The 16,091-nt window shown below is 38.2% G+C and overlaps 2 protein-coding genes and 1 pseudogene across 3 annotated transcripts; all 3 read right to left on the bottom strand.

Annotated features, from left to right (window-relative positions):
- Window positions 1-2,357: 2,357 nt before the first annotated feature.
- LOC18027491 lies at window positions 2,358-8,445 on the bottom strand (annotated as a pseudogene).
- Window positions 8,446-10,305: 1,860 nt separating this feature from the next.
- Window positions 10,306-11,257, bottom strand: LOC18027492 (osmotin-like protein). Its single transcript, XM_006409848.2, has one exon. The coding sequence runs from the start codon at window positions 11,203-11,205 to the stop codon at window positions 10,450-10,452; it is 756 nt and encodes a 251-aa protein (XP_006409911.1). The 5' UTR covers window positions 11,206-11,257; the 3' UTR covers window positions 10,306-10,449.
- A 369-nt stretch (window positions 11,258-11,626) lies between these two features.
- LOC18027493 (inner membrane protein ALBINO3, chloroplastic) lies at window positions 11,627-14,457 on the bottom strand. 2 transcript variants are annotated; one of them, XM_006409850.2, is made up of 11 exons: window positions 14,017-14,457; window positions 13,809-13,919; window positions 13,640-13,714; window positions 13,505-13,565; window positions 13,330-13,403; window positions 13,119-13,223; window positions 12,919-13,026; window positions 12,715-12,818; window positions 12,321-12,470; window positions 12,132-12,246; window positions 11,627-12,025 (listed from the first exon to the last, which is right to left on the bottom strand). In XM_006409850.2, exons 1-11 carry the CDS (start codon window positions 14,371-14,373, stop codon window positions 11,921-11,923), a joined length of 1,365 nt encoding a protein of 454 aa, XP_006409913.1. In that variant the 5' UTR covers window positions 14,374-14,457; the 3' UTR covers window positions 11,627-11,920. The 2 variants fall into 2 exon arrangements, with proteins under 2 accessions (XP_006409913.1, XP_006409912.1); XM_006409849.2 differs by having other exon boundaries at window positions 11,694-12,040.
- Between the last annotated feature and the right edge of the window lie 1,634 nt (window positions 14,458-16,091).

A 16,091-nucleotide genomic window follows, 5' to 3' on the forward strand; every position in this document is an offset into this window, starting at 1 on the left:
ATCTGAAACAGAAGGGAAGCGCCGTTTTAGAGAGAGAGGTTTGAGTTTTCATTTTTACAAAATTAGGGTTACAAACGTGGGCTTCCTTTATATAGGGAGGTACACATTTTGGTTAAATGAATAATTTTTGGTTCAGAATTGTTGGTTCAATTTTGGTTTATGTATTGGTTAAATATTTATTTTTGATTTTTTTGGTTAAGATAAATATTTATTCGGTTTTGTTTAGTTTCTCTTGGTTAAGGGAAATTATTCTCGGTTTAATTTCGGTTTAAATTTTGGTTAGGTTAATTTATTCGGTTAAGTAGACTTCAATATAGAAGTGTACAACTTTTAAAACCTAAATAATAAATTTACTTCTACTTAATTTAAAAACATACATTTCCATTTACCAATATGAAAAAATAATTTCTGTACATTTGAGTTACAATTACGGAATTTATGAATGTAAATTTGATACCAAAATAATTTTTAAAAAATTTTAAAATTAAATTTACAGATTTAATTACTTAGTAGACTTCATTTCGATAAAATAAAGTCTACTATTAGACTTCTTTTTCACTTTAATAGACTTCGTCAGGGTGTAAACGGTAATTAGGACATCCGTTTTTTGTTTACTCATACAGGTCTTTTCACTACCCCTTTAGGTTATTTCTGCCAAATGTTTTTTCAGGAGTCTACTTTTGTATTCAAAGTCAAGTTTTGGGTTATTTTTAGCAAAAATCCCTAGATTTTAATCCATGTTGGTATGTATATAAGTATATATATATATTAATATCATATCACTTTCATATTTAAAAAAGATACTAATAATTAAACCGCATAATAATATATATACAAGTAAATATCGGTCGTGTGATATTTATATATGTATTGTTATCTAATTGTCACCAATTTTATTTATTTATATTTTTGGTAAAAAAATTTTGTCACCAATTTAATTTAACAAAAAAAATAAATTAAATTTAAAGATAATTAAAAAAATATTACCCCGCATAATATGCTGGTTAATTCCTAGTAATCTTTAAAATAGCTGACTGTTACAATATAGACATTGTTCTTAGATGTAGCGGAGCTCCAAAGTGCTTTGTGCCGAGCGGCGTCGTTTCCATTGACATACCTCAGCTTATGTACCATCTCGCTGGGTTGGATTCTCCTAACCGGAACCCATTTGGGGTCCGAGTTTAGGATTGTAAATTTCGGTTCATTTCCTTTATCAATGCAAGTCTTAACAGAAAAAAATGGACATTGTTTAATAACAAAATTTTCCAGATCACCGGAGGAAATTTGGTCAAATCAACCTTAAATTACTGTCATTTTGTTAATCTCATATTACTGTTGGTTTAAAAACCAAAACGTTAGCTGTAGTTTTTTTTGTTTAAGAAAAAAAAACCTTTAAAACGTTAGTTATAGTTTTCAAACTACTAAACCTAACCTTAGTATTGTTAGACCAGCTCCATCAATGGTTCTTAGCAAATTTTGGCATAGAACCATAGGCATTTTGCCTCTAAAAATAATTGAGAAAGCCCAATTTACATAAAAGTCGTCCTTTAAATAAGGTTTGTAAGACCAGATACATCAGTAAACCCTTTTACTGGGTTCTTAAAAATTTTTTAATAATTTTTTTATCAAAGAATAGTTAAGAATTCTTCCTTTTTTCTTCCTCCATTGATGAACCTCAGTAGAGTTTTTAACAATTTAAAATTTAATATTTTACGAATCACAGAGAGAAAATTGAAAGAAACAAAAAATCCCACCTTTAAAAGAGGAACAAGTGAGATCATGGATCCGTACATAGAGATTCCTTCACTTTCTTCGACATTGTTTTTTTATTTTCTTCACCCTCTTGATCTCCAATGCATCAAACCCTAAAATTGGCCAAGATTCACACCATCGATAAGCCAATTTTAGAAAACCCAACAACATATGTGAGTTAAATTCAAGAATTTTGATCATATCGCACTGAATCCACACTCCAGAAGCAGCTTACATTATCTGCCATGGAGATCTCGTCCGCCTTCGATGATTCAGACTTCGACCGCGGAGGCGTCCGTGTCTGCTGCGAGAGCGGTGGAAATTTGAAAATCAGAGGAGAGGAAGAAAATGGTTTGAAGCATCGACATCGGAGAAGAAGCACGGAGAGACGAAGATCGACGGATTTTGTCCGTAAAAAAATTGAAACCATTCACGAGTTGACACGTGTCCTAAGAGATTGTTAAAAGACGGGTTCATAAGAGCATGTTTATTGCAGAAACTCATATGGATTTCTTAATAAATATTTTAATATTAAATTGAAGCTAAGAATTTTCCTAAGAAACTTGTGTTTTTTGTTGGTTTATTGGTGAAACCATATAAAACTCTTAAAAAAACTTGTTAGTGGCATCCGTGGAATACTCTTCTGTCTTGTAACGGTATATCTCATTGATCTTTTTAATATCCACCCAATAGTATTCTCTGATGTGGAAGGATAAAGCACTTAATCTATTGTTAATGGCTCTTACAAGATTCTTGGAGCTGTCAATAACAGATAGCATCTCACGGGAGCATCTGAGTGCTGAGTAGAATAACGACTGCAGTGAATCAGAGAGAAAAATCATGGTTAGGTCTCACGAACATATAGGTATCAAGCTGTAAAGAGACAATCAGACAAAGAGCTGGTGTTGAACTTACTTGGATTTCGAGGGGATGGCCATGGATATCCATTCGACGATCAATCATACAAGATCCGTCAGTGACCAGCAGTGTTTGAAACATATCAAATCCATCTGCTAAACACAAGTTCATGGTATGCTTTATGCCTGTCTGAACATCTATCCTCTCTTGTAATGAGAAATCTCCTGTTATCTTTCCATATGCCCATAAGAGAATAATCCACCACAAACCTATAGAGGATGAAAGAAACAATCAGCAACAAACTCCCATGGAGAATACAATTCACATAGCTCTCCCACCGAGACTCACAAAGATTAGTCAATCGCAGATATTGACATTTTACAACCAAAGAGAATCTACTAACCAGAATCCACAGGAGCAACACGACCTATAGCTGATTAGCCAAAATCTGGATCGAGAACCTCTTCTGTTGTGTTCTCATCAAGTGCCACGGTCCTGACTTTGAAACTTGCAGGCATCAAGCCCTGTCTAGGACTGTAACAATCTACTGTTTTCTATCAATAACATACCAAACCATACATCATCAATAATGAACACCAAATACAACTTGTAACATATAAACTAATTCATCACAATCTACTCAAATTCCACTACTCATTTCCTTATACAGTTGATCAAAACAGAGAAACCACAACCAGTATACATTATAACGGTTCAGATTATGTCACTTTTAGCACATCAATGAGTCGATTATGATGACATTTATACCAAATTAGACATCAACCCATATAAACTGACAAAATCGATCATTGTGAAAGAATGTTCTGTCTTATTTACTCTTAACCTCTAGGATTCTATTTATACAAGGCTAAAGACAATCTAAGAGAATATACACAAATAGGAAAATATCTATATCTCGAGATATGAATATATCTCTCAATACCCCCCCTCAAGTTGGAGAATGGAGATTAAGAATGCCCAACTTGGAGAGAAAAACATCAAATTCACGACGTCCTAAAGCCTTTGTCAAAATGTCTGCGAGCTGCGTCTTGGTAGAGACATGAGCAGTTTGAATGATTCCAGCTTGAATGTCATCTCGAACAAAATGGCAGTCAGACTCAATATGCTTTGTGCGTTCGTGAAAAACTGGATTTTCACTAATGTGAAGAGCAGACTTACTATCACAGTATAGAGTCATCGGATCCTTGTGATCAATGCCAAAATCAAGAAGCAACTCCTTTAAAAACTTGGCTTCAGAGGTAGCATCCGCCTTAGCCCGATACTCAGCCTCAGTAGAAGAACACAATACGACTTTCTGCTTTGAAGACTTCCAACACACAAGAAAATCACCTAATTGGACAATCCAGGCAGACAAAGATTTACGCGTCATCGGACACCCAGCCCAGTCAAAGTCGCACCAAATCGTAAGACGAAGAGGAGAGTTGGCTCGAAGTAATATGCCTTGACCCAATGTCCCTTTAAGATACCGAAGAACCTTGAGAGCAGCTTGCCAATGATCCTCCTTCGGATGCTACATAAACTGAGAGAGAAGATGAATAGCGTAAGCCAAATCAAGGCGAGTTACTCCAAGGTAGATTAGCTTCCCAACAAGACGCCGATAGCGAGAAGGGTTAGAAATGTCAGGGCCAGAAGCAAGACCGAGCTGATAATTCTGATCGATGGGCGCACCAGCCGGTTTACAACCAAGAAGTCCAGCTTCCGTCAATCAAGCGCATATTTCCTTTAACACAGGTAAATCCCAGCAGGACTCCGCGCAACCTCTATGCCCAGAAAATACTTGAGAAGTCCAAGATCTTTCATATGAAAACATGATGACAAATAGTCCTTGAACTTTTGAATGACTTCAACAGTGCTACCTGAGATAATAAGGTCATCGACGTATACTAAAACATAAACACTGACATCCGGCCGTATGAAACTGAAGAGAGAATAGTCCTTTTTAGACTGCTTGAAGCCATAATCTCGTAAAGCACTATTAAGCTTTGCAAACCAGCATCTAGGAGCCTGTCGTAAGCCGTAAAGGGATTTTCGAGGTCGACAAACACGAGTCTCACCAGGAGATCCAAAACCAGGATGAAGCTTCATCCAAACTTCTTCTTTAAGATCTCCATGCAAGAAAGCATTGTGCACATCCATCTGATGTACCTCATAATTTCTTTTAGCTGCAAGATCCAGAAAAATGCGAGCAGTATCCATTTTCGCAACAGGAGCAAACGTCTCTTTGTAATCGATACCTTCAACTTGATTATTACCCAAAACGATGAGACGCGACTTATACCGTTCAATAGTTCCATCGGACTTGTGTTTAATCCGATAAACCCATTTGCAGCCAAGTGCCTTCTTTCCTGGTGGTAAATGTTCAAGATCCCAAGTATGGTTGTCTTCAAGAGCAGTATACTCATTCCCCATAGAATCTCTCCAAATCTCATACTCCATCGCCTCTTTGAAAGATCGTGGTTCGACAGCCATAGTGATAACAACTAGAAAACTGCGATGCGAAGAAGAAAACCGATCACAAGTAAGAAAGTCAGAGAGAGGATAGACCGTACCTGAGGGTGCTGACGAGTCGGAAGAGCTAGGCGAAGGACAAGAGACTGAGACTGTGTTGACAACAAAATCAGCAAGTTTAGAAGATCTCATTTTCTTGTGATAAGCACGTCCAAGTGGCTCGGGCTCGGGCTCAGGCTGATCAACAAAAGAATCGTCATCAACAGCTGGGACAGGACTTGAATCAGCGGAGATTAGAGGAACAGGATCAGGGGCGATTTCACCTGAATCTGAGGCATCTCCGACGGGTGCATGAACTTGTTTAACTGCAGGTGTCGTGGGTAAGGTTTCAGACGAAATATCAGAAACCTGATCAAAGTCATCATCATAACAGTAAGGATTAATGACTGGTGAAGAGACCTGATCGGGAACCGAAGAAGCTGTGACAGCAGAGTAGGGAAACTCTGTTTCACAAAATACCACGTCGCGGGAAACAAAGAAAGTTTCGTTCTCCAAGTCGTAAAGACGCCACCCTTTCTTCCCGTATGGTATGGATAACCAATAAAGAGACACTTTCTGCTTCGACTTTCAAATTTGTCTCCATGATGATTGATGTTATGTGCATAGCACAAGCATCCAAATACTCGTAGGTGTGTGAACTCCGAAGGTCGATCGTAAAGAAGTTCAAAAGGCGTCTTTCCATTAAGGACCTGAGATGGTGTTCGATTTATAATATAGCCTGTCGTAAGCACACACTCACCCCAGAACTCAATGGGCAGACTTGCTTGGAAACGTAAAGCGCGGGCAACATTGAGAATATGCCTGTGCTTCCTTTCCACGCGTCCGTTTTGCTGCGGAGTATAGACGCAGGAAGTTTCATGAATGACCCCATTGTCCCAAAAATAGCTTGTCAAAACTAGAAACTCAGTGCCATTGTCGCTTCTAACAGTCTTTACACTTTTGCCAAATTTTCGCAAGACCAAAGAGAATAACTGTTTCAAAGTTGTGCCTACGTCTCGTTTATCTGGTAGAAGGTATATCCAAATAGCGCGAGAATAATCATCAACGATAGTCAGAAAGTAGCGTGATCCGCAAAAAGCTGTTGTGCGATACAGACCCCAAAGATCGCAATGTATTAAATCAAAAATACTCAAAGCTTTATAATCACTAAGCGGAAACGAATGTCGAGTCTGTTTTGCACGAAAGCAAACATCACAATCCTTATGTAAACTAGTAACATTAGAAGAGTTCCTAAAAACTGGTAGTAAACCCACAACACGGGCAGAAGCATGACCCAAACGCCGGTGCCACAAAACTCCATCAGTACCGGTGCTCGTCTGAACACTTCCCACAGTCTCAATCCCTTTGAAGTGGTAAAGTCCCTCGCCATGTCGCTCACCCGCTCCAATCAGCATCCTCGTGGTGCGGTCCTGTAAAACAACAAGTCTATCAGTGATCTGACCGATGCAATGATTATCGGAAACCAGTTGCCCTAAAGAAATCAAATTAGTGTGAAAACCGTCCACCAAATAAACATTGCGTAAGAATAAAGAAGAGGTGAGACGGATGGTGCCCTGGTGGTAAGATAAGGCATTATCTCCAGCTGGTAAAGTAACAGACACAAGGCAAATTGATCGAAATTCCTCAAAGAGGTCGATACGACCAGTCATATGGTGAGTGGCACCTGTGTCTAATATCCATGAATCAGCTTCATTCTTACCACTAAGACGCTCTGTTTTCTCATTTTTGAAAACACGCTTCAAGGTCTCTCACTGTGCATCCGTAAATCCACTCAGACCTTGTCGATCAACATCACTTAAAGCAGCAATATTAGCTTGAATGGAGGGCGAAGCTGCAACAATTTGAGAAGTATTCGTGCGGGGGCCAGCAGATGGAGCAGTAGACGAAGAGGCTTTAGAAGTATCAAGTCGTCCTCGTGGTCTATCGCCCCACCAAGGAGGATATCCGATGGTGCGGTAGCACCGTGCAGCTTCATGTCCTTTGCGACCGCAACTGGTACAGATCGTGTTGGAGAAATCTTTCGGACGTGAAAACGATTGAGCTGGTGGAGAAGGCTGAACCGGTTGAGACGCGTGAGCCGCAAAGCTCATGGCTTCAGGTTCTTTCCGAGTATTCGCAATCACCGTTTCATTCTGAACCAGTGTCTGATACACAGAATCAAGATCAAGAGTCGGAGTCTGTGCACAGAGTTGCTGTCGAACAGTGTCGTGAATGTCATCAAGCCCAAACAGAAAATCATGAACCCGAATTTTGTCAATTTCGGTTTCTCTTGCTTCAGCCAAGTTGCACTCACACTTGTTGCACTCACAGGTTTTGCTCGGGTTGCACTCTTGCATAGCATCCCAAATTTTGGTAAGACGACCAAAGTAATCGTCAATAGTAGATCCCATCTGACGACAATTTGCCAAAGAGGCACGAAGCTGTTGATAGCGCGCACCACTTTTGATAGAGAATCGTTTCTTGATGAGATCCCATAGATCTTTTGCAATTTCTCGATGAGATATGTTATAACGCAGTCGATCTTCAATAGTAAGCTTCATCCAAGTCACAATTAGATGGTTATTAGCCATCTAATCTTCAAAATAAGGTTATCCTTATTAGGTAGCGGTATGGATCCGTCGACAAAGCCGAATTTCTTCCGACAACTCAAGGCCATACGAAAACTTGCAGACCACTCATCATAGTTTTGACCAGAAAAGAGAGGCCGAGAAATAACAGCCCCTGGGTTGTCACCAGCAGAAAGGTCGTATGGTGAGATGGTGCGGCGTTTTGTGTCACCAGAAGCGGCAGCGGAAACCATCATTGTCGTTGATTTGGATGGTTAAAGGAAAAACAAGTCGAACAAGAAAAACGAGCTTGCTAAGGGTAATGAAAATTGGATCGAAGAGAAGAGATCAAGAGTTTTTAGTGCTCTGATACCATGACAAAATCGATCAATGTGAAATAATGTTCTGTCTTATTTACTCTTGACTTCTAGGGTTCTATTTATACAAGGCTAACGACAATCTAAGAGAATATACACAAATAGGAAAATATCTATATCTCGAGATATGAATATATCTCTCAATGGAAACATAATCACTACACTTTCCTTAAATGTTCAGATTCTGACTCTTTGCGAACATTTACATTCAAAAATCTCCAATTTAAGATGACATTCATATATACCTGCAGCTGTAATGTTTGAAGCAGAAAATTCCTGACGATATCTCCTTCTCCTTTAAGCAAGAAAGCCAAAGCAGAAGGCACAAAGTCTCTTATAAACACTTGATCATAATTCAAAGGCAACTTATCTCCGGAATTCATCAGAGCAGATTACACTTTCCCACATGGATTCACTAGAGAGCAGAAGAAGCTGATCTTTAACATTCTTGACCCAAATCCTCAAAGGGTAAATAACAAGACAAATCTGCATATATACACGTTCATCATTTTCGGTCTCAAATTGAGTAATAATGTTTCAGTCCCAGAAGCCGTCGGAGGAATCCGAACTCTCGGAGAGAAGCCGTCAGAGTAGCAGAATCGTCGAAATCGCCTTGACGGAGACAACAATGATGAGTCGGAAAAAAAAAAAAATTATCGAGCAAGAGAAATAAACGAGAGAAATATTTGTTCTCTTCATATTTTTTTGCCCACTCACACGGCTATACGTGGCTATAAGAGACGTCTTTAATTGTCCCGAAATAAGAAACGTATATACATAATTTGGGCTTCAATCGGGCTTCAATGGATTAAATTTAATTAAAAAATAAGTAAGAGATAAGCTTAAAAACGCGGATAAACATAGTCTAAACCCCTTAGCTAAAGACAGATCACAAATATTTGAATTTTTTCTTTTATTTTTTAACAAAATTGTCTAGGATATTAGTCCAAAACCCTGTTATGAACCTTTAATGTACATGATCTAATAGTCGCTCTTAGAATGACGTGGTATAAAATAATTGGGCAGAATATTTTTTTCCTTTAATCATCTCTCTCCTTGGCAAAATTATTTCCACTATATTTCTCTCTTTTTATCTGCGGAGAGAATTTAAAACCCCCAAAAAGGGATTCATTGATGGAGGATCATTTCAAGACAAAATTCTTAACTATTCATAAAACACAAAATATTTTTTAAAAAATGTTAAACATCCTTTATTGAAGTTCACTGATGGAGGTGTTCTTATTTAAATCAAAACGTCAGTTATTGTTTCTAAAACTAGTGCAGTTATTCCAAACATGTGTAAATCAATATTCGGAAATGATGACTCAATAAATTAAACAAACGTCAATGTAGTTTTTAACATAAATGATATTTGGATTTAGTGACCGTGAGGTGAAATAGTTATAGTAAAAGTGAATTATTCGAAGTTTGAGGCAATTTGAGTTAGTCTAATAGTATCATCTTTTTAAAAAATATTAGCCTAAATCTTTCAACTCTTTTGGAGGATTAGTTTGGATATATCTCAGGAGCCCCAACTTTATAATAAAAGAAGATCTATGAAATCTGTCTCACACACATTTCAAATGGAAAAAAGTCATGAGACGAGAATCTTTCACGTGAGAATGCAACCTTTTTCTTTTATCGAGTCTGCTTCATGCCAAAAGTAGTCTTATGATTTATGATGTACAATAATAATGTTTTCTTCGTTTAAAGAAAAATACAATAATGCTGTGATTGATGAAAAAAAATAGAAAAGCAATAATGTTTTACTTGCTGAATTTTATCACCAACTACAAAATAGCCACTGAACAATTCAAATTCCTGTTTTTTTTGTTTCTTTTGAAATTTCGCTTAATAATAATTATTTTACACCGAATATTTGATGAAATGTACAAGGCCGAGTTTGATTTACATTTCGTATCCACATATTTCAAAATAACGTGGAAACTCGTGAAAGAAAATATCATACCGACACAACACAAAACAAAAGGTGTAAACAACAAAGCCTGCATGCCTCGAATGAAACAATAATGTATCTTTTTAAAATATCGAGTAAAAAACGTGAATATCGACACTTAAAAAGTTATCAAAAATGGTTAATCTTGAACCAAACAATTTAATCGTTACCACTTACCACTATAATCTCAAGTTTTTAAACTATTCTATCAAAGTTTATGTATTTTTAACTTTTAACCATTGAAGAATCGAGATAAAAAGAGAGTTAAATAGAAAAGCAATTCAAATGATAATACATAATTTCATAATTTGATCAACTACATAACTGAACCGGGAAATAGCAAACTAAACCAATCAAAACCAAACTAAACCAAACAGAAGGAGAAGAAGGAGAGATCGGTACGAAATTACGATTACAACCCTAGACATTTTTAGTGGCAGAAGATAACTTTGAGCTCTCTAGGAGAAGAACAGTCATGCATAAGCGAAGGACTATCATGAGCAAATGTCATAGTCGAAGGACACGCGTGCTTAAAGAACAGAGAATGGCTCGAAGCTCGACAAGTCTGAGGACTATTGTAATGGTTTCGACAACACAGCTCATCCGTACGGAAAGCCTCACACCCACTTTTACAAGCCACCACGTGTCCACCATGTCCTGACCGGAGCTGAAGATGAGCCGGACACGTTTTCAAAAGATCTTCACGGCAGCCAACGACGGGACAGACACCACGGCCTTCGTGAGGAGTCACAGTCATCGGAACGTTGAAACCGTCGACGAGAGAGACGCCGTAAGAGGATAAGTCTAGGTGAGCACCGTGGTGGAGATCGAACTGAGCCAAGGAAGCCGGAGTTGCTCCGCCGAGACCGTTGCATTCGAGACGGTGGCCACAGTCTCCGGTGACGCAGGAGAATTTGCCGTTGTAGTGGGAGCAGCCGGTTCGGCCCCAGATGCGACCGGACCAGTGGGTGGCTGGAGCGGAGAAGGAGCGGTGTGTGTTGGTTGGGAGAGCGAAGCCACCTTTCTCGAGGACGGGGTGGCCAGCGTTGGGCTGAATGGCTGGCCAGACGGTGAAGGGACAGTGGTTTACGACGGTGAGGAAGAGACGGCCGGTGTCTGCGGCGGCGGCGGAGGAGATGAGGAGGAGGAGGAAGGAGGCGGCGAGAGGAAGAGAGGTTTTAGCCATTTTTTTTGTGTTGCTTTTGGGACACTTTTGTGTTAAAAGATGTGACTTAGCTACGTGTGTTTATGTATAGAGCTGCGGAAAAAGTTATGGTCTTAGAGTGACGAAAATACCCTTGAGGTTTTTGTGGTAGTTAGGCAAAGCTTTTAGCATGTGGGTTTTAGAAATGAAGGGTTTGATTGGTAATCGTTTTATATAGTTTTTGGGTATTATGATTTGGAGAATTGTATTTTTAGTATCAAAGGTGTTCTCCATTGTCAAGAACAACTGTCTAGCTCTTCAACTAATAGGATCAAATCAAGAAACTCTTTCTACTTCGAAGCCTAGCGACGATCCTTTTAGTTTTCTTGCATAGTCAAATTATATAAGCCAATTAAGCATAAGGAAACATCTATCAAATGTACATATCACATGTTTTTTTTTAAAATAGAAATTACAAGTTTACAACGAAGAAGTGTTAACAAAATTTAAGTGCAGATTTGAAAGTGATAGGACAGACATTTACGCTAAGATGAATCACATAAAAATACATCAATTTACTTTCATCAACTACTGCAGTTTTTAAGTTTAGAATGACCTTCTTTTTGCCCTAATTTTATAAACGTTTTAGATATTCCGGCACTTGGTATATGCAAAATATATCAAGATCAAACTAAAGATGACACGATTCACTCTCTCTTTCTCTTTCTCCTCCTTCGCAATTTTTGTTTGTTTGGTTCTATACAGTGCGTTTCCTCTTAGATCTTTTGCTTCTTCGTTGGCCAACTTCAGGAATTGGTTTGCTTGTGCTTGAAGCTAACGCTCCTTCACGAACCTCTTCTTCCTATTCCACCACTCGCTTTTAATAAGTTTTCACGTATTCAATCATTCACCATAATCATTTGTTTATTCACTAGATTCTTGAGTTTCAGTTTCATAAAAATTATTACCTCATCATCAGACCCTTCCTCTGATTCAGACACAGATTCTAGCGGTTCAGCTGAATCTTTCGCGACCGCCTTGTTCTTCTTGTTGCGGTTCTCTTGCTCTCTTAACTGTCTAAATCTGTTGTAATCCAATATAACATCTTTTAACAACGAACTTGCAAATAAGAAAATTTCAAAAGAGATTCAACTTACCTTTCACCAGCATCGTAAGGCTGAGCAATAGATCTCTTTGCACGTCCTGCTGTTATTATTCCGCTTGCGTTTTCATTTACTGCAGGCGCTGCACCGCCTAGTTTACGGAGCCATACTTGTTGTGCGGTACTAAGTACATTATTTGTGAACCTAAAACCATGATATGGTTTATATATAAGCAAGCAACATAATAACAAGGGGGATAAAAAAGACTAAACCCTACTTATATAGAATTACTGGTATCAAGTATACTGTCGTGAAATTCACTGAGATGTGTTTGTTAATCCAACAACAAGCTTCGTGGAATGATCAAATCTAGGTTATTTTATACTTAACGTGTTCCCATACATATCTTAACTGATTAGATGAATGTTTCAAGGTGAGAGAAACTAACCAGTAGATAGATAATCCTGATGGGACAGACAATGCAAAGTAGCCGATCATGAGTGGAAGAAACTTGAAAACAAGAAGTGTGTTCTTCTGTGCAGGATCGTCTGTCTGCCAAAAGAAATGAAATATTGAGCTTAGAACTTTTGACAATCAGATCAAAGCGTTTTAGTGAAAGAAAAACAAAATTAGCCTTTTTTTAATATCTCACTTGAGGAGGCTTCATAATCTCCATTGACACATACTGAGAGACGATAAGGAGAACAGGTAAAACAAGATACGCAGCGGTGTCAGACCAGCCCAATGGTGGATGCCCGTCCTGCACGACCCAAAAAGACATTAGACACCAATATGATAAAGCTCATTACACACAAAAGATCAGTTCATGGCTTCTTTTCTTCCTCTCATTACCACAAATGGGAAAAGCCAAGATACGCCGGATCCACTCTGCCGAGCAGCTATACTTGTTGGTCCACCAAGAGAAGGAATCCAAAAGAAACCTTCTGTAAAAAGCCCCTGCAAGAAAAAGAAACGTTTTGAGCAACAATCTTACCAACTAACTTCGTTGGTCCTTAGCGAAAACAAGCAGTTAAAAAAAGAAGACATAAGGCATATCTTGTACCTCGTTGGCCACGTTGGAGAGAGCTTGGTATAAACCAATCCAAACTGGTATAGTGGCTAAAGTTGGTAAGCAACCTAACATCAAAAACAACAAAGATATTTGTATATAATAAACACACTTGTATATAGAACCATAACTAGTACTTAAACAAAAAGCATTACTTCTTGAAAATTACCTGCCAATGGATTTACACCAGCTTGTTTATACAAGCGTGACGTCTCTAGTTGTATTCTCTCCTAAATATCGGGGAAAAAAAAAGTCAAGACTCAATTAACCAAGGTAATTCATTTTCCAGCCACAAAATGTTCACCTGATTTCCTGCGTAACGTTGTTGAATGGCTTTAATTTTTGGTTGAAGATTTTGCATAGCAAGCGTTGATTCAACCTACAGAAATGCAAAATCCAAAGCAAAAACATAATCTTTTGAACAAACTGCTCTCAAAATTGCCATAACTTTCAAAAATGCAAATTCTACAAACCTGTTGCTTTGTCAAAGGGTAGGTCGCTGCTTTGACGATAATCGTAAGCAAGATAATCGCAAACCCATAAGCGTAAGGCACATGAACTGCCGTAAGTCCATCTTTCAAAAACTATAATCCAAATAAGAAGAAGCTTAAGCTCGCTCACGAGACTAACCAAAACCTCTAATTATACACACAGAGATCGGAATCAGCTGCTTAAATTTACCTTAAGCACCAATTCCATGCCATCGGAGATGAAACCGAACCAACCACCACTCTTCTGCACGGCGGAATCAGCTGGTGCGGCAGCTGAATCAGCGCCAACGACGGCGGCGTCGGCTATGGTGTAGAAGAGAGACTCCGCTCTGGTGAAAATCGCCCCGATGTCAACCGATGAGTCTAAGCCATGGAGAGGAGGAATCTCGTTCAAGCTGAACCGTACAGTAGTCGAGTTACTGAAGAGCTTATTATTACTCCGGTACGGTAGAAACTGAACGCTACCACCGTGGCGGGAAGACGACGACGGTTTGGTCAGAGGCGAGCCGAAGAACGAAGATGGAGACGAGACCAGAACTCTCGCCATTGGAGGAGGTCCTGAGAGAGAGGATGAGAGGAGAAGAAGATAGAGATTTCTTTTTTATTTTGTTTAATTTGTGTTTTTTTTTTATACAGTATTTATGAATTATCTTTTAAAAATAAAATAGAAATGGAGACGAAGCTGGTGATCGCACGTGAGCGTTTTTTTCATATGGTGGAGATTACCTCCAATAATATGAGGCCACGTGGTCATGTATCTAACGTGGAATATATCGGTGCTTTCTGATAGATTTGGGCTTATTAGGCCCATTATCTGTCGAGTTTTGTATTAGTTAACAAGACTTAAGTTCGAAGAAAATACTTTGAATTGTACGGTACTATCTATCACATTTTACACCAAACCGAACCAGTTTAAAAAATTGTTATTGATGGTTCATCGTGGTTAAGCTTTTACCAAAAAAATTTCAGCTCTTTACCAAAAAATATTGGATTAGTTTTTCGTAACAATTAATAAAAAGCTAGAATTTGATATATTTGTATTAATATATATTTGAAATGCGGATTTTATGTTTCGAGCTTTTGCGTTTGATCTTGCAAATTTATTGTGGCCAGACAACAGAAGTCCAATAATCCAGATTGAAAGTGAACAACCAATATGGCTGCATTTGACCAATTACTGACGAATAGATCAATAAATGCCTAAAGTTGTATGGTCGTAGAAGATCAATAATTTTTCTAAATTATTCAAAAAGGAATGTCAAATATGCTTGATCTCTTAGGTTTTCATAAGTTTTTAGAAATTTGAGTTTTGGTGCTCTTCAAGAATAATGGTGGAAATTAAGAAAAGAAAAAGGGTGTTGTACCAAAGATACACTAAAATAGTGCCAAAATAATGCATATCAGAAAAGCGGTATATTCATGTCTCAACTGGCCGAACTGGTACCATTTGCTATATGTACTTTTGAGTTGCGCCTACACGTACCTCAACGTTTAAAAATTTGAATTTTCATACCTGTACTTCAATTTGTTTGGCCAATTCATGCCTTGACTAATTTCCTGTTATAGTCAACCCTGTTATTCTGTTAACGGAGGCTGACTCATATGCAAACACGGGGATTCGAACCTATGCCCTATTTGCATTAAAACTGAGCCCAGAACCAGTAGACTATGTGTGCTAATCGATAAACCATCGTACACTTAATAAATATAAAACAATTCTCACAACCCTTACTAAGAAAAACAAGTAATACTACGTCGTATTACTTTTATGTGTCTTTAAGAAGAATCGATCTTCTTCTTCCTCTTCTTTGTCGATGTCTATTCAAAATTGGGAAAAAACTCTCAACTAGGATTTAGTGGTGTAGAAGAAGACAGAAGAGAATTGCGTCATCTTCGAGTCAAATGGCTTCTTCCGCGAATTCAGGTATGCCCAAATCTTCTATTGTAAAGTGAATTCGATTTTGGGTCTAGGGTTTAGTTATAATTCCAATGTCAATTTGTAGGGTATAGTGTAAGCATGAGATCTTGTGTTCCTGAAGGATTTAGAGGAATGCCAAAAACTTGTATTTGTGGAAGCTCCACATCGACGAAGAAGATCGATTCTGTTTAACACACATAAAAGTAATAGGACGTTATATTACTTGTTTTTTAATAAAGGTTGTGAGAATTGTTTTATTTTTATTAAGTGTGTGATGGTTTATCGATTAGCACACATAGTTGACTGGTTCTGGGCTCGGTTTTAACGCAAACAGGGCATTGGTTCGA

The sequence above is a fragment of the Eutrema salsugineum genome, unplaced genomic scaffold, assembly GCF_000478725.1.
Source record: "Eutrema salsugineum unplaced genomic scaffold, Eutsalg1_0 scaffold_10, whole genome shotgun sequence".
Classification (NCBI taxonomy): domain Eukaryota; kingdom Viridiplantae; phylum Streptophyta; class Magnoliopsida; order Brassicales; family Brassicaceae; genus Eutrema; species Eutrema salsugineum.